The sequence below is a fragment of the Elephantulus edwardii genome, unplaced genomic scaffold (assembly GCF_000299155.1).
Source record: "Elephantulus edwardii isolate Elephantulus edwardi_28Jun2011 unplaced genomic scaffold, EleEdw1.0 scaffold00245, whole genome shotgun sequence".
Classification (NCBI taxonomy): Eukaryota; Metazoa; Chordata; class Mammalia; order Macroscelidea; family Macroscelididae; genus Elephantulus; species Elephantulus edwardii.
Window position 1 is genome coordinate 928,990 of NW_006399995.1, and position 19,514 is coordinate 948,503.

General features: G+C 36.4%; 1 protein-coding gene across 1 annotated transcript in view; it reads left to right on the forward strand.

Moving 5' to 3' along the window:
• The window catches only part of ATM (ataxia telangiectasia mutated), a 159,606-nt gene that overhangs the window by 79,955 nt on the left and 60,137 nt on the right, over positions 1 to 19,514 (forward strand). Inside the window, exons 26-33 of the mRNA XM_006899046.1 lie at positions 4,215 to 4,330; positions 6,722 to 6,848; positions 7,309 to 7,508; positions 8,025 to 8,199; positions 8,682 to 8,846; positions 10,452 to 10,584; positions 11,439 to 11,534; positions 18,527 to 18,698. Of these exons, the coding sequence (XP_006899108.1) occupies positions 4,215 to 4,330; positions 6,722 to 6,848; positions 7,309 to 7,508; positions 8,025 to 8,199; positions 8,682 to 8,846; positions 10,452 to 10,584; positions 11,439 to 11,534; positions 18,527 to 18,698 (1,184 nt within the window). The remainder of the gene's footprint in view (positions 1 to 4,214; positions 4,331 to 6,721; positions 6,849 to 7,308; positions 7,509 to 8,024; positions 8,200 to 8,681; positions 8,847 to 10,451; positions 10,585 to 11,438; positions 11,535 to 18,526; positions 18,699 to 19,514) is intronic.

Below are 19,514 nucleotides of genomic sequence, written 5' to 3' on the forward strand. Positions count from 1 at the left end.
GGTTGGCGCAGGATAGAGCAGGGTTTAGGGCTGTTGTGCATAGGGCCGCTATGAGTAGCAAATGACTTGATGGCACATAACAATAACAACAACGTTTTTCTATTGGATTATTTACCTGTATCTTATTGTGGTGCTCAAGTATTTTCTAAATTCTGGATATAAGTTCCTTATCTGATATGTCATTACCAAATACTTTTCCCCAGTCTGTGGCTTTCCGTTTTTACCCTGTAGGAGAAGTTTTTGGATGTGCACAGGGATTTGATTCTTAGAAGATCCCATTCATCTACTTTATCTTCTCCTATTTGTAGGTATTTTTAACGTTTGGAGGAAGAGAAAGTACTTTCTATAGTGGTTGTCCCATTGTTGACTGCCTTGCAGTTTATGAGCCCTCTAATCTCCTCCAATCTTGCCTGCATTTATTCTTTGTTGTCTTACTGGATTTTGCTATTGTTGCTGTAGTGAACTCATTCTTGTTTTGATCTGCATCTCTAATAGCACCTTTCTGGTAGTTTCAGTCATGTTTGGGAGAGTGGAGGGAAGAACCTCGATAAGATGGATCGATTCTGGGAGTGGAGTGGTGGGAATGAGTGTGTTTGAGACGGTGAGATTGGCACAGGATAGAACGGCGTTTAGGGCTTTTGTACATAGGGTTACTATGAGTCGCAAGCGACTTGATGGCACATATCAACAACAACAGCAACAGTAGATTCTAAGGAAAAAGATGGGCAGTATTCTTCCATGTGATTGCAGTTTTGGAAAGCAAGTGGTGTTTGCAACTGAATGTCAATGAGTGTTCAGTAGTTAATCATGACACATCTGAATGTCTTGGTTTACTGTCTTTTCATGTCCCCTGCCTATTTTTTAATTGGGTTTATTTTCTTGTTATATGGTTGCACTTTTCTGTAAATTTTAAAAACGTCACTTCCAAATATTTTTTTTTCTCGATACGTTTAAATATTATTTTCACTAAGGTTTTTAAAGGAGCTCTGGTGGCCTAATGGCAAGAAGCTGCACTGCAATCATGAACGCATGCAGTTCGAGGCCACCTGCTGCTCCACGAGAGAGGGATGGGCAGTCTCCTCCCATGTGATTAACTGCCTCTGAAAACCCACTGGAGGAGGGTCAGCTATGGGCTGGTTCTGATTCTATGACACAAAACAGCATCAAAGGATTTTAACTCTAGGTTTTACTCTTTTGATACACGTCAGGATTTCCTTTTTAGAATGTCTCAATCATCTAGTTTATCCTCTGTTGTTTGTGATTTTTCATTACTTTTGATGGTCTCTCTCTTTATATCAAAGTTTTATTGTTAAGTGTCATCGAGTCGTAGGTGGCTCATAGTGACCCTATGAATAAAAGTCCTGGACACCTGTACAACTTCGTCCTTTCTCCAGGTTCATAGGGTTTCCAGAGGCAAGCTATTACAGAAGTGGATGCCACTCCTGCTTCCAGGGTTGTTTTATTTGGGGAGCTTCACCAAACACTGTCCACCATGGGTAACCGTTCTCGCATTTGACTCCTCAGTGTCACAGTGTTCGGCTTCACAGCAACCATGAGTTACTTCTGTACAGCAAGTGGAGAGACCAGGAATGCACGACCTAGAAGAATGTTTCACCAAAAACAATTATAGGCAGGCCTGAGGTCCCTATAGCATTTTAAGTTAGCCCCTGAAGTAGGCTTCGCAGACTCCACTCCACCCATGTTTACCCTAACTGTAAGGCTCAGGGCCGCCCACCCACCTTTGAAGGCCAAAAACAACAGTAACACACAACGAAAAAGACCCCAGAAACTTCCCTTGCCTGACTGTGACCAAGCGGAGCCGCCATGGAGATGCCAGCCATCCCACCAGATTGACTGGTGGACTTCCAGAGTGGAGGGAGACTCCAATAGGGCCCTTTAAATTTCCCAAGAGCTTTTCTCTAATGATTATCATTTTTGGCTTTACAAGTAGGTCCTTGATCCATATTGAGTTAGTGTATAGTGTGAGACATCTAGTTTCATTTTTCCGTACATATATCCACTTCGTTGTTGTTGTCATTGTTGTTACCATAGAGTCAGAAGCAATAGCTGACCCTCTGGTAGGTTTTTAGAGGCAGTTAAATCACACGGGAGGATTTTTTTCTGGGTCCTTCATTTTGTTCCATTGGTCTGTGTGTGTTTGATTGTACCAGTTCCCGGTGCTTTTGGTTCCTATGACTGTATAGTAGACTCCCAAGGTCAAAAGTGCAAGGCTACACCCCTTAATCTTTCTTCTTCAGTATCACTTGCCCATCTGAGTCTCTTTTCTTTTTGTCACACATGCTTTTTTCTTGTTGAATTTTAAATAAATATTTTTCTTAGAAATTATACCAGAAAAATGCACCTGTGTCTAAAGAATCTTCTTCAGTTACTTCCAGTCCCACCATTCCTGTACTGTTCAATGAAAAGGACCAGCCTATGCTAGACCATCCATTTCCTGTAACCTTATTCTTTCCTTTTCCCCAGTGACCTTTGCTATGATGTAATTATATTTATGCTTACTGTTTAGTCCATGTATTCACCATCAGCAAATACAAACATTGTGAAGGAAGAGTGTTTCTTTTTGTCACTAATCAGTCTCTGCCACCTAAATGTTTGTTAAAAGGTATGAGTAAAAGAATATTTGACAAGTTTTGTTTGTTTTGAAATAATTTAAACATGTCTAAAGTTGGAAAACTTCAAGATGCACTTTTCGGTTGCCCAGTTATCTGTACTGAATTAAGGTATAGCAAATCCCTCTGCTGTTTCCATGGAGTGTGACCACATAGTTGGGTGTAAGTTTGAAGTCTGCTGAGAAATGGTGAGGAAAAAACAGTTGAAAAAGAAAATTGAAATTCCAGAGGGTACAGAGTGTGATAGAGGCACACATTGCTTCCTCCCTTTCCTCCCATTCTCTTTAGCGTGGATTTCTAAGCAACCCTAACCTTCTTAGGTTTTTCTGTACAAATATATGAAAGATAGGATTGTTATTTCTTATTTTTATTTTGTTTTGTTATTGTTGTTGTGTACTGTCAAATCGTATCCAGCTGGCACAGGAGGAAATTGCCTCTCCTTCTCCAGCGCAGCATCTGGTGGATTCGAATTACATGCCTTGGTGGTTGCAAGTGCAGCTTCTTGCCACTAGACCACCAGAGCTCCCGGATAGCAATTTTTTAGAGTCAGAATTTATCTGGGAGAGAAGAGTGATCAGGTTTATTCCTGGTTAAAACAGTAGTGTCAGGGATAGAAATACATAAAAAATGAGAAAGGAATTTCTATTTCTTGGTTTAAGGTGGAAGTTAAATTCTTGCTTGACTGTGTTGCCTATAATACTAGGCTGTAGTTTCATTATTATTTTATTTCTTTGGGCTTAGAGAAAGTGCATCAAAAAGAAACAGCTGTCTAACTTCTTTCTTTGTCTGGTTAAGTGCCAGTATAAACATTTAACTGTCTTCAAGTCTTTCTTAAATGCCTACAATGTTTATATGATGTCCCTGAACCATTTATGCATCTTTGTACCTTAGCGAGACACAGATCTGCTCTAAGAGATACTCCTCAGAGTTAGTGAATATAAAGTACTGCTCTTTATATTGAGAAAAAGAAGTTGCTATAAGCCCAGATCAACTTGACAACCAGCAAGAGTAACAATATGACTTTTGTGAGGCTACCTGGATTTGCAAGTGATTGATGAAGGGTACCACCTTCTGGGGAGGAGGATTTGGGTCTGCAGTTGATGATCATGGTGTGGATAGAAGATGGCTTCAGTTTGAAATATCAAACAAGTAGAAATTTGTGGAAAAGTTGTGCAGAAAATAGAGGAATATTGCTCATCAATGAGAATTGAGTTCTGTAAGTGAGACACAGGTCCCATATGTATCAAGATTCAAAATATAGGTTGCGTAGGTGGGGACTTTGATTAACAGAACTATTTTCTGGTTAAGGAACTTATTGCTAGGCTTAAAACTGTAGTTAAAATCATTCTCTAAAGATATACATAGTTTAAGAAAACCTCATTTGGTATTACTTACTTCCCTACCAGTGTACGTGTTTGGGGAGTAGAAGGGGGCAGATATGTCATGGTCTTAGATTTTTGGTAATGTGTTTCCTTCTCTAGTCATTTAAGTATTTCTGGAAGTAACAACAGTGTAAGTTCTTAAACAATCTTAGCAGTCACACACATAAAAATATTAAATATATGTTAATTTTGTGTTTTCCAGATTGATAATTTATTCATTAGTCATTTACCGGAGATTGTGGTGGAATTATTGATGACATTACATGAACCAGCAAATTCTGGTGCCAACCAAAGCAGTGACCTATCTGATTTTTCAGGGTATGAGCATTTTAACCTTATATAAATGACTGCAACTACAAAATTTGCTCTAAGTATGTTTATTTTTCTCTTTCAGATATGTATTGTTTCTAAATTATTTTTGTTTGAAAATAGCTACCTTTGAATTAAAGTAATTGTCCATCTTTACTGTGTCACAGCTACTCATACTCTTATCAGCATGTGTTTGTTCATGTACATTTCCCCTCAAATGTTCACGTCATTGATACCCATCTTTGCAGATATTTTCTATCGTTTAGGAGCTAAACAGGATTCCATTCTCTTCAAGAGACTTTTCTTAGCTTTTCTAGCACTTGCTAATCCACCAAACCCTATTACTGTTTTTAGTCTTGACTTGGAGAAATATGGAACTAGAGTGCTCCTTGGAGGCAAAAATAGCAAAGCTTTTTCTCACATACTTGGGACATGTTGCTAGGAGAAGATGTTCCTTGGAGAGGATTATCATGCTTGGAAAAGTGAATGGTAGGCGAAAGAGAGGAAAACTGTCAATGGGGTAGATTGACACTATGACTGCAGTAATGGGCTCAGTTGTGTTGGAGATCATGGGAATGGCATAGGATAGGATAGGTTCAGCTCTCCTGTTCATAGGGTCTCTGTGAATCGTACTCAACTCAGTGGCACTTAACAACAAACAACCATCATTATTTTATGACTCAATTTTCTTACCAAATTGCAAAGTAAATTTCTGATACCTGTGGCCAATTCTTTGTCAAGGCTCTCATATGGCATCATTTATTGCTCAGCTCTTCATGTGCTCTTTTTTATTTATGAGAATCTAGAAGGTTTACTGGGCTGTAATTCTATTTGGATGTGAAGTACCCTTATGTTGTTTGTGAGTGTTTCCAGCTTGATTATAAGCTACTACTTAATTTTTTATTTCTCTGTGCTTTAAAGTGCCCAGGAAACCCCACTGCCATCAAGGCACTTCCTACTCATAGGAAACCCTCTTTATCAAACAAATTACTCTTGTATATATAATTTCATTCGATAGAAATAGTGTTAGTTTGCTGTGTTTTACAATAGTGGAGAATTTACAGTAAGTGGTACAGAACTTTGGGGAGCGCTGGTTATGTAGACCATAGCCTGCTGCCCTCTTAATCCAAAGGCTAATTATCTCCTCCCCAGAGGTTTGAATCCACATATGGCTCTGCCAGAGAAAGATATGCAGTTTCATCCCGTTAGGATTTTACAGTTTTTAAACCTGGTGAGGGGGTTCCTATGACACAATTGATTCAAAGGCAGTGACTGAGCATAGAACTTTGACTTAGACTGAAAATACTAACCCAAATTCATAGAAATGCTACTAACTTGATGTAAGGTTAGTAAACCAAATAATTTTGTAGATTGATTAAGTCACGTAGAGTGAGTGCTATTTAAATGCTCTAATGGTATCACTCTGGAGACTAAGGTGTACCTGATACAGGCCATGGTCTTTGCAATCACTTGTTATGCATCAGAGAGTTGGACAATGACCAAGGAGAATTGATGCCTTTGAGCTGTGGTGCTGGAGAAGAGTATTGAGAATACCATGGACTGCTAGGAAAACAAACAGATTTGTCTTGGAAGGAGTTAAACTGGGTGGCTCCTTGGAGGCAAGGATTCTGAGGCTCTGTCTAACATACTTTGGACATGTTGTGAGGAGAGACTAGACCAGTCCTTGGAGAAGAACATCATGCTTGGGAGGGTAGAGGGACAGCCCAGGAGATGAAGTCCCTCTATGAGGTGGATTGATTCAGTGACTGGGATAATTGGGATGGGAGTGTCAGAGACAGTGCGATTGGCACAGGACAGAGCAGAGTTTCGGGCTGTTGTACATAGGGTCGCTATGAGTTGCAAGCGACTCGACGGCACATAACAACAACAACAATATATGCACTTAAAAAAACAAAACTTCACACTATATACTGCTTCAGTCTTACCTACATGTTTTCATTGTTGTTATTTGGTACCACTGAGTCTATAACTCATAAAAACACAATTGTGGGGGAGGGTATTCTGAAGTATTCTGAAGCTTAGTCTGACATACTTTGGACATCATGCTTGGGAAGGTGGAGAGACAGCACGGGGGGAGGAAGACCTTATATGAGGTGGATTGATTCAGTGATGGGTAATCGGGGTAGGTTTGTCGGAGACAGTGAACTTGGCACAGGATAGAACAGGATTTAGTGTCGCAGGCCATTGGACTGCACATAACATCAATGTAATACTGTATAGTGTTGGTCTAATACTTAAAATGATTGTACCACAGGAATTTAAGATGTTAATGGGGAAAACAGTCTGGCAGGAATGGAAGTATATATGGAAACTCTACTTTATAGAAAAAAAGGCCATTAAAAGATAAAATTTTGACTTGATTACATCTAACTCTTTTAGGGATTTGGATCCTGCACCTAATCCACCTTACTTCCCATCTCATGTGATTAAAGCAACATTTGCCTATATCAGCAATTGCCATAAAACCAAATTTAAAAACATCTTAGAAATTCTTTCCAAAAATCCTGTAAGTATAAATTAATAATGTAATAGCTGAAAAGAGAATTCTTTCTTTTTGAACGAGAAAATCTACATAAGTATACCATACAGAGAGAAAGATAAGCAGATGGAAAATTTATTTGAATAATTTAAAATTAGGCTCATTTACAGATTTTTTATTAGTATTTTACTTGTGGGTATTAATTTGACAAATGTTGCATATGAGACCTGAATATCATGACCCTTTAACTTTATATTAGTTCATTGAATATAATTATCTTTTTATAAGAATATATGATATAATTATGGTTTACTATCTTGAAATGAAATATACTGACAAGTTATTTGTAAAATAGTAATTAGATTATTTTGCGTTTGATGCCCAATATAAATCTAAATTTTGTAATTTAGTTAACCTTGAATAAAAACTGTATTATTACTGAGTATATGTGATTGATCAAGTTTTTAAGTATATATTTATTTTCTAGGATTCCTACCAGAAAATTCTTCTAGCTATATGTGAGCAAGCAGCTGAAACAAATAATGTCTATAAAAAGAATAGAATTCTGAAAATATATCACTTATTCGTTAGCTTACTACTGAAGGATATAAAAAGTGGCTTAGGAGGAGCTTGGGCCTTTGTTCTTCGAGATGTGATTTATACTTTGATTCACTATATCAACAAAAGGTAATTATACATTTGAAATAATATATAAGGTTTTCTGCCCAATTATCTTAATTGCCAACTTATATTCTTCAAATCAGAGCCAAAGTACTGTTTCTTTCAGTTTCTTTTTTGAATTAAATGTATGTATATATTATTTGTATAATGTATGTATAACTTTGGAATTTGGGTTCTTTACTAAATTAAATGTCTCAGATTCTTTCCATTAATTAATTAGATAATCCGGTAGATAAATTATTTGTTTTCTTTCACAGTAGATGACATTGCGTTAAATCTAACTCCTTCAAAGCACATGAAGAATGTGCCTTCTTCCAGTTTGCTTTATGATCTTTTTCTTCTTGTCTTTTAAACTATTAAAGAATTAAATATGAAAAGGAATTCTATGTCAAGCATTGGCTGAATTTGAGCTGCTAGATAAAGATGGATTTTGAAAGAGTTGAAATACATCTTTAAATATGTAGAATTATATAGAATTTCACATTACTGATGGCATATTTTTTTTCCTCCCTCTTGCAACAGGCCACCCTGTTTAATGGATGTGTCATTACGTAGCTTTTCCCTTTGTTGTGACCTGTTAGGTCGGGTCTGTCAGACTGCAGTGACCTACTGTAAGGATGCTTTAGAAAGCCATCTGCACGTAATTGTTGGTACCCTAATACCCCTTGTGGATGACCAGTTGGAGGTTCAGGAACAGGTAATCTCATGAATCATCTGTAAAACAATATTTGAAATACATGAGTAAAGTTTGCTTGGAACTTCAGTGTTTTATGTTTCCTGGTGGTTTGAAAAACATTTCTAATGAGTTAATTTTTAAAATCAATTAATTATTAGTAACTTATTTAATTAATAACTTGGTAGTTTTTATTACTTATGATGAACTATCCAGATCTAGGGATAATGGCTTATATTTATCACGATGGTTATTACATGAAATAATAACTCATAAAAAATGTTGACATAATATTGGCATTTTTTGTACTACACTGCAGTACCACAATATGTTGAATATTTGAAGGCACAGGAAATTATTAACTAAGTTATCTTTCAAGTAATTAAAATACTTAACTAATTCAGATTAGGAGAATTATCTATGTTGAGTTTTTGTTTAATATTCATTTAATATGTAATTAAGCCATTTCTTCCTTTTCATTGTTTTTCTTTTTCAATTCTATTTAGGTACTGAGCTTGTTAAAATACCTGGTGATAGATAACAAGGATAATGAAAACCTCTATCTCACAATTAAACTTTTAGATCCTTTTCCTGACTGTGTTGTTTTTAAAGATTTACGTGTTACTCAGCAGAAAATCAAATATAGTAGAGGACCTTTTTCACTCTTGGAGGTAAAGATGACTCTCTCATTTTTCCTTTTGGTATTACAATCCTTAGGCTGTGGGACTTTGTCATATAACTAATTCTCCTTGGAAAGTAAGATGGTGAAGCTTTTTTTAACATACTTTGGGCATGCTGCTAGGAGAGGGTATTCCTTGGAAAGGGCCATCGTACTTTGGAAGGTGAGTGTCAGTGAAAAAAGTGAAGACACTCACTGAGATGGTTGATAGAGTGACTTCAGCAGTGGGTTCAAGTGTGTCAGAGAACAGCACAGAACAACAGGGTTCAGGTCTGTTGTTCATAGGGTTACTGTGAGTCATAACCTCACGGCATCTAAGAATAACAATGTTACAAAGTAAAATTTAAATCTTAACATGATCTCTTAATCTTTTATATTGAAGTGAAAGTACAGATGACAAAATTTTGCTAGTAAGGATCTGAATTTAAATATTCAATGAATATGATGTAACTTGTGACTTATTTTGATGTACATTAAGATCTTGTTGTCTATTCATATCATTCATATCCTAAAATTACAGCCTGGTCCTTTGAGAGCCAGTTTAATGTTTACATTAAAGATAAGACTTAATTTTTAATGAAGTTACAATTACTAGTCTTTATAAATATCAGAATTAAGTTCAAGTACTTTTTTTTACCTTTTTAAAAATTTTATTTCTTTGATGGTTACTGTTTAATGTACACAGCAGAACATATATCAGTTCAGAGTTTATATATTTAGGATTCAGTGACAGCTGCTTATATTCTTGGACTTGTGTTAGCATTCTGATCCTCCTTTCCTGAGTTCTTTATCATCTATTGCTGCAAACTCAGTGTCCCTAAGTCTCCTTTCTTGGGTTACTGTTATCAAATTTTATGTGGGTAGCTCTTGATAGTGTGAATGCTCAAGGTGGGAATTCTTTACCAGTTAAACTATTGTTTGAATTTTAGAAGACTTCAGGGGATGTTTTTGGTGTAAGGTTCTAAGATCAATGCAGGGTATTCATTTCAGGAGCTTAGTCAGCCTCCAAGTCTCCAGAAAATCAGAATTCAGTGATATTTGAAATTTTTTTAATTTTCCCCCTACATTTGATTCAGGCTGTTCTGTAGAATCTTTGATGGCAGAATTTGATAATAGTCACTAGGTACCATCGAATTCTTCTGGTTTCCTGGAGGTCTTTAGTCAGATATTCTGTTTTCTCATGTTTCTGACCCCTGTTACTCTAGGCACTTAGAGAGCACTTGTGCCTTGGATATACCTCCGATGAAATTTTTCTTAAAACTTCTGTTGTTTCAAAGTCATAGTTTATGTTTGACTGTACATCAGTATGCAATATGCATAAATGCAATAATATGTTTTCCAGTTGATTACACTAAGAATCTTGACATCTAACTGTTATTTCATGAGTTTATTAAAATTTAAAGAAATGAAATAAATTACAGAATTTTAAGTAAAAGACGTAATATATTTCTGTCTCATTTGATAGTAACAATGATAGTGTTATCATTCAGTGTCTGTACAGGTACTTAATAGTTTTATCTTTTATTAAGTTTTCTTTCACAGACTTATTCAGTATGTACTGAAAGCACGTTACATCTTTTACACTTTTCTCTTTTAGGAAATTAACCATTTTCTCTCAGTTAGTGTTTATGATGCACTTCCACAGACAAGGCTAGAAGGACTGAAAGATCTTCGAAGACAACTGGAGCAACATAAAGATCAGATGAAGGAAATTATGAGAGCTTCATATGGTACTGATTTTAATGATGTGAGCTATTTATATCTTTCTTTTTAAAGGATCTTCCATAAATCCTTGCTGTTGGTTTGATTGCACTGCCTTAGTCCAGACCTTCATGATTTCATTAGATCCTCATCAGTTAGCTTCTAGCATGAAAAACATTCAAATTAGTCTTCTTGACTTACTCCCATTTTACTGATCCTATACTTTTGCCAAAATGGTTTCTCTGAAACTTAATCTTGATTATGTTTTAAAGACACTGCTTTAACAACTTTCTGCGACCTAAAAGAAAAAATAAAACCCCTAATTTTTTTAGCCTATTGCTCTAGTCAAAGTAAACAGGAAAAAGTATCTCATTTTAAACCTAACCATGTTCATGTATGTATGTGTTTTTAACTTGTACACGTTTATTTTTGTACATGGGAATTGGTATTTATACATGAGTTTCTAGATTTTTTTCTTTTTTGTACTTTAGCAAACATCCATATTGATAATTGATTTTTATTTGGGTTTGAGGTTCTCCATCCCCCCGTCCACTTTGTAATGCACCTCTGCTGTCATACATGCATGTCCTGTTTATGCATTCCTTTCAGACAGTCCTTTCCTCATCTGTTTCAATGCATTGTTCATTCTCTAGCCACTCTTTTCCTATTTAGCAAGCCCGAGTGCCATGAGTCTTGGTTTTTTTATTTCTATATGGTTTTATTTAATAAGGAAATTAATATCTATTTAATACATAATTTTGAGCTATTCATGAATGAAAATCCTATTACGCTTCATGAAATTTTCTAGTCAGACAATATTTGTGTATATTTTAAGCACAAGTCTTATTTCCATAATTTAAATTCATTTTTTCCAAACTCTAAGAAAATCCGCAAGATGGCATTATGGTGCAGCTGGTCGTGAGCTTGCTGCAGCTGTCGAAGAAGGCCATAAACCGCACCGGTGAGAGGGAAGTCTTAGGTGAGCCGTTTGGCTGCGTGCATGTCAACTTCTACCATGTTTGAATGTTCATTTAGTATAATATTTTCAAATTAGGGAGAGATTTAACATCTGGTTTGCTGAGTAAATGTGAAATGCTGGATGAATTATATTTCTAATTAATTCAGGTTTCTCTAAGCAGCCACTTTTATATTTTCTTCCTTACACCTTGACATAAGATGGAAAGTTAGTGATTTGTACGTTACTTGAAAATGCATTATAGATCTTTTTGGAAAGTCAGAAATACTTCTCTGTGGAGTTGGTAGGTTACAAGTAAATTGGTTGTAGAGATGTTTTCTAAATATATAATACTGACTCTTACTTAATATGTCCTCTTTTAAAAAAAATAGAACTGAAGACCTGGAGGACTAGGCTAAACTCAAGCATTATGAGAGGATTAAAATCCTTCACTGTTTTTGAGAGGACTTAATGTACAATAAATAGCCTGTTTATTAATATCTCCTTAGTGACTTAGTTTACGGAGAGGTTGATGTTTTGAAGCCTCCCCCAGTAGGCTTTGTGGTGGAAAGGCCTGGTGATCTTAGTTCTGTACTTTTTCTATTACTACCCTGGAAAGCCCTGTGGAGTGTAAGCTACTTTGGCAAACACTTGTCCTGGACATAATTGGAATCTGCTTGAGTATGGCAACTTAAGTATATGGTACACAAAAAGAAATGTTACACTGTCTGGACAAATGAAACAAGTATTTCAATTTGATGATTATGGGCTAGAAATATCACATCATTAATGACTATTATCACCAGTTTTGTTTTGTTTTTTTTATTCAGAGGAAGGAAAATTTACTGTTTTTATAATTAACAAGCTCCTCAGATATTTTTTTTTAAAAAAATGAAATCCACCCATAATCCCTCCCCAAGGAGTTCCTGTTTTCTGGAGAGACCTGCATTCCTAAAATTTCAGCCACATGACCTGCAGACGTCCCCACAGGGAGTCACGCATAAAATGGCAGCTCCTGCTGAGCGGCCACCACATTTAGTTAAAGGAACTGTGTGACCAACAGCTGTTTTCAGAAATTACTTCCATCAGACCTTGCCTGTTCCGAAGCCATCACTGCAGAAATAACCATTTTAGAGAAGTGCAGATGAAGGGTAGTATAGCACTTGCTCTCTGGCCTCTATTTCACTGAATCCTTATCATGTCTTCATCCACGCTCACCCAACATCAATGCATGTGCTAAGCTTCTGTGCTTTAAATGTAATTTATAGTTGTAAATACAGCCTCAACTGTGCCAATGCCATTCCGCACACCACCCTTTTTAGCAGATGTAGTGCCATCTTTCATGCATGTGTGCGTCCAGCCTTTTAAGACTATGTTGTTGACACAAGATCAGCCAGTAGACCAATACAATAAAATAGGAAATCCAGAAAGAGACTTCAACCTGGAAAGTCAACAGTTTTATGACCAAAGTACCATGTAATTCCTGCTATAAAGTGGTGACTGTGTTCCTGGCTGCATCTGTTAATTGAAACAAGTTAATTGGTATCCCATCGATTCCTGGGGCCTTAATTTTTACCAATGCCATCAATGCAGGTTCTGTGTCCTACTTTGTTACCTTTGGCTCCTGTTCATATGGTACTTCTTGAAAGTTTTCAGTGTTGGTCAGTTCTTTCTGGTACAGTGATTCTGTGTATTCCCTCTATCTTTTTTTGATGCTTTCTGGGTCTTTCAATATATCGCCTATAACATTTTTCAGTATTGTGACTCAAGGCTTTAATTTGTTTTCAGTTCTCTCAGCTTGAAAGATGTAGAGTGAGTTCTTTCCTTTTTATTCTCAAATTCCAACTCTCTGCACGCTCCGTTATAATACTTTTCTTTGTGCTCTCAAGCTTCCCTTTGAAATCTTCTGTTCCACTCTTTTACTTCGGCATGCTTTCCTTTAGTTTGGTGTTTTGATGCCCCAATGCAATTTTAGAGTCCTTTCTGACATCCATATTGATTTTTTTCTGTCTCCTCTGTTTTTGTAAAGATCTTTTGCTGTCTTCATAGATGATACACTTGATATCATTCCAACTCATCTGGTCCTCAATCATTGGTGATCAGTGCCTCAAACCTGTTCCTAAGGTGTTCTTGGCATTCAGATGGAATTGATTCAAGATCATTTCTTGGTTTCTGTGGACTTAAATTCATTTTCTTTAGCCTCAGTTTGAACTTACATGTGAGTAATTTATAGTCTGACCCACAAACTGCCCCGACCCAGTTTTGACTGCCAATATTGAGCTTTTCCAACAATTTCTTCTGTAAATGTAGTTAATCTGATTCCTGTGCAGCCCATTGGGTGAGATCCATGTGTAAAGTCATCATTTGTGTCTTTTAAAAAAGTATTTGCAAAGAATAAATCATTGTAAATAGAAAATTCAGTCATTCTATTTCCAGCCTCATTTCTATCACCAAGCCCATATTTTCCAACTATTGTTTCTTCTTCACCGTTTCCTACATTTGCATTCCAGTCACCAGTTATTATTAACGTAACACATCTTGATTGTGTCTTTGGTCAGTTGTGGGACTGCAGGATTTAGTAAAAATTCTCCATTTCTTCCTCTTTGCCTCTAGGTATAGGAGCATATATTTGAATAATAGTGTTAACAGTTCTTCTTTATATGTGTGTGGATATTATTCTATCACTCACAACACTGTATTTCAGGATAGAACTTGAAATTGAGTTTTTTACTCTGAATGCAGTATCATTCTTCTTCTGTTTCCATTCCCAGCATAGTATACCATATGATTATCTCATTCACAGTGGTCAAAGCTGGTCCATCTTATCTCACTAATGCCCAGTATGTCGACTTTGATGTATTCCATTTCATTTTAAACAATTTCCAGTTTTCCAACATTCAAGCTTGGTACATTCCATGTTCCAATTATTAAACAATGTTTGTTACTGTTTTTCCTCAAGTCAACTAACTTCTAATCTGGGCTCCACCACTACACTACTATATGTATCCTTATTCCTCTAGTGTTCATAGGGTTTTCAAAGGCCTGTGATTTAAGAAGTTGATCCCTAGTCTGTCTCAATCAGTCTATGCCAGGAAATTTTGAGGACAGCTCTCTGTGAATTGGAAGAGGTCCGTATTTGGTCCATAGTGGAAACTATTGAACAATATCACATGCAAGCAAAATACTGAAGATCATTCAAAAATGATTAGAACAGTGCATAGATAGGGAACTGTCAGGTGTTCAAGCAGGATTTAGAAGAGACCATGGCACCAGGGATATCATTGCTGATGTTAGACAGATCCTCACTGAAAATAAAGAATACCAGAAGAACTTCTGTTTGTATTTATTGACTATGCAAAGGCATTTAACTGTGTGGATCATAACAAATTGTGGTTAACTTTGAGAAGAATGGAAATGTCAGAGCACTTAATTGTGCTTATGTGAAACCTATACTTGGACCAGGAGGCTGTTGTGCGAACAGAGCAGGGAACACTTCATAGTTTAAAATTGAGAAAGGAATGTTCCAGGGTTGTATTCTCTCTCCGTACCTATTCAGTCTGTGTGCTGAGCAAATTATCTGAGCAGCTGGACTCTATGGAGAGGAGGTTAGCATCAGGATTGAAGGGAGACTCTTACACAGATGACATGACCTTGCTTGCTGAAAGTGAAGAGGACTTGAAGCACTGGTTGCAGAAGATCAGAAAATATAGCCTTTGGTATAGATTGCACCTCTCTGTCAAGAAAACTAAGATTCTTAGAACTAGACCAATAGACAACATCATGATGGATAGAGAGGAGATTGAAATTGTCAACAACTTCATCTGGCTTGGATCCACAGTTAGCACCCTTGGTACTAGCAGTCAGAAAATAAGGATACACATTACACTGGGGAAAATGTGCAGTTAGGGTCCTTTCCAAATTACTGAGGAGTAACAATGTCAGTTTGAGGACTAAGGTATGTCAGGTTCATGCCATAGTCTTTCTATGCATCTGAGAGCTGGAAAATTAATAGGATGTCAGGAAAAAAATGTATGCCTTTGATCTGTGGAGTTGGAGAAGAGTAGTGAACATCCCATGGACAGCCAAAAGAACAAACAGATATGGATTGGAGAGGGTGCAGCTGTTCTTTGTAGGCAAGAATGATGTGGCTTCACCTCACTTACTATGGGCATGTTGCTAGGAGGGGCTATTACTTGGAGAAGGAGATGATGCTGGGAAGGGTGGAGGGTCGGCAAAGGAGAGGAAGACCCTCAGTAAGGTGGATTCACACAGTGATTACCACAGTGGGCTCTTGTGTGGTAAAAAATGTGAGGATGGCACAGGATAGAATAGGATTCAGAACTTCTGTTCATAGGGTAGCTATGAGTCATATTCAACTCGACAGTACCTAAAAACAACAACAACTACCATGTAATTCAGTGGTGAATGGTATTTTTTCAATACATGGTGCTTATATTTGTATAGGACTTTTACTCTAATACCATTCACAAAAATTGACTTGAAAGGGAGTTCTGGTGGCCTAGTGGCAAGAAGCTGCACTACGATCCCAGAGGTACATGGTTCAAATGCACCAGATGCTTTGCTGGAGAAGGAGGGGCAGTCTCCTCCTGTATCAGTCAGATCCAATTTGATGATACACACACACAAAATAAGAAAAGAAAAGAAAAATAAAAAATATATATAAAATGGACTTCAAATGGATATTAATCATATGAAGGAAGTGTAAAACAAAGATTCTAGAAAGAAAAACCTATCTTAAGTATCTTTATGCCTTTAGGTATTAAGATTTCTTAAGGAGTGCAAAGATGGTTTCTTAAGAGCACTATCTTTCTTAGCTTAATATGTGTACCTATTATGTAAAGTTTCTGTTAAAAGAGTGAAAATTGACTACACACACTTAAAGCAGGTATTGTAATTTACACCTTCAAAGGACTCATTCACATTTACATAGAGAATTCCTACAGATCACTAAAGAGACAGCCCAGTTTTAAAAGTGGAGAAAAGACTTTTAACAGACGCTTTATAAAAGAGAATATGTAAATTTTTCATAAACAAATACAGACAAAATCACAACTAGATAAATTAACCACTCACAAAATGACTGTGATTTTAAAGCCTGACAGCACTCAATGTCCCTGTTAGAAAAGTTGTAAAGAATCTGGAACTCACAGACATTGCTGTGAGAGAGAAATAAACTGATGCAACCACTTTGTAAAATATTTTGGAGTTATCTCCTAAAATGACAAATACCCAAGTATTGTAAACCAGCAGTTTTATTCCCACAAGTGTCTCATAGTTGCCTGCATATTTTATACTAAGAATCATGTACAAGATTTTATTTTCTAACAGTTGAATTTATAATCAAACTGTGAACAGCTAGTTGTTATTCAGAAGGAGAATATATAATGAAGCTATGGCTTAATTATGAAATAAATAGAATTGAGCAGTAAAATGGAATAAACTTCTGTTACATATAATAGCATGGATTAATCTATCAGATATAATAAAATAGTTTTATAATAATCTTGGTAGGCTTTGTGAGCTAAGCAATTTATATTTTAACTATTTACCTTCACTGTTGCATTGTAAAAGCAGCTGTAAACAATAGGTAAAATGGATATGGCCATATTTCAATAAATCTTTATTCATAAGAACATGGGTCTGTGAAGATACAGCCACCAAGCCATAGCTTACCAAGTCCTGATGAAATAAAAGTTCCGAGGGTATTTATTGGTGGCAGAGTCAGAGAAGAGATAGTATTGACTACTGTATTAGTTACCTTTGTTGCATAATAGATTAATGTTTAGTGCCATAAAATGTTAACGTGTAGTTTTTGTATGTCACCTATGTAGTTTTTGTGCATCACATACATAGTTTTTGTACATCAGGATTCTAAGCATCTTAGCTGAGTGATTCTAGCTTGTCGTTTATAAGAAGATTTCAGTACAACTGTAGAACTCTTAAAAACTTGACCAGAGTAAAAAATCCTCTTTGTTCTGCCCTCTGGCAAGTTAGTGCCAGTTATTGGCAGTAGGCCTCAGCTCCTTATAACGTAGGTCCTCTGTAATACTGTGTCTGTTTTTTGTGACCTGACAGTTGATTTACTCCACAGTGATCCAAGAAGGAGAAAGACAGCTTTTTTGACATCATGTTAAAAGTAGCATGTTGTCATTTCTACAACATTCTATTTGTTAATGTTAGTGAAATTTATATGTATCATCAAGTCCAAACCCACTCATGATTGACCCTCCAGCAAGTTTCCAAAGGCACTAAATTGCACGGGATGAGATTGCCCATCTTTCTGCCACAGAGTACCTGGTAGATTTGAATCGGGTGCCTTTGGGATGGCAGCAGAGTTATATCGCTAGGCCACCAGAGGTCCTGAGTAGAGAGCTCCCAGGAGGTGTGTCTGGTATTGAGCCAAAAATCACTATTAATGCTAGTAATACAGAAAAGAAGAATTAGTTGACTTTCTGAAATGATGAATAGCAAATAATTTCTAGGCATTTTAATATATACCACCACAACTGGAAAAGAAAATGAGGTAGTCTTCTGAGATGCTCAGTTTTCATTGAGTTTTGATAGCACAAGTATGTATGTATGTATGTATGTATGTATGTATGTATGTATGTATGTATGTATGTATGTGTAAACGTTAACAAACTGTGTGCTTAAAATGTGTGGACTATATGCATGTAGTTTTTAAATTACTTGAATAGCTACAATATTGCAGTGACTAGTCTTAGGCTTTTGTCTGCAGTACGTGCATTCTGTTGTTTACCTCTGCATGTGATACTATAGATGAACATATCTGTTGCCCACATGGATGACATGTAAAGCAAAAGTCTTCGCTCTCAATCTTTGAAGCCCTTTTTAATCCTTGAGACCTGACAAAGTAACTTTATTTAAACCTTAGGGCTTGACAAACTAACATTATGTTTTTGAAGTTAGAACATAACTGTATTGTATAAAATCTCATAACTGTCATTTTACTCAAATGGGATTTCTCTATCTAGAGGCTGTTGGAAGCTGCCTGGGAGAATTGGGCCCTATCGATTTCTCAACAATAGCTATGCAACATGGTAAAGATGCATCTTATAACAAAGCCCTTGAGTTATTTGAAGATAAAGAGCTTCAGTGGACTTTTACAATGCTGACCCACTTGAATAATAGTCTGGTGGAAGATTGGTGAGTATTTAAGGGTAACTTATACCTGACATGCTGCCTTAATATGTTATGTTTTGGACTGCTTCCTGAAAGACTGGGGAGGTCCAAGTCCACCAGCTGCTCTGTGGGCCAGAGGTGGCCCGTTCCACGCATAAGGATTTACAGCCTTGGAAGCTGAAGAGGATCACCTTAATTCAAAGTGGGCCAGTGAGCTTTCATTTTATATATATTTTCATACAGGCTGAGGTATTTATTATATCTGATAACACTTATTTAATCTGATATTCAAGGAGAATTTCATTTTCTATATTCATATTTTCATTAGTGAAAATTTTTTCCTTTAAGTTCTTACATATTAATCAAACATTTTTTAAGAAAAATCTTTACATTTTTTTATTAGTTTGTATTGAAACCCTGTTATATGCATGCCAATGAATATAGTGGTGTGAACCACACCAAAACAAAACAAAATACTCCTTGCCATTGAGTCAGAACAAGCTAGAAGGATGACCAGTGGTTTTTTATAGGCTCTAAACTGCTACCCCAGGACCTTGTTAAATTCCAGTGAGTGTATATATAGTAAATGTGTATATAAATAGGAAAAATACCAAGTTAAATTCTTTAAAGGATATGTATTTTAGGTATTTAACAAAATCTGGGGTGACACCATAGTAAGGTAACTTTAATTTTGACTCTTAAAAAATAAGCCACAGGGAGTTCTGGTGGCCTAGTGGTAAAAAGTTGCACTGCAATCCCAAAGGCAAACAGTTCAAATCTTCCAGGTGCTCTGCTGGAGAAGGAGGAGCAATCTCTTCTTGTGGTACACACAAAAATAAT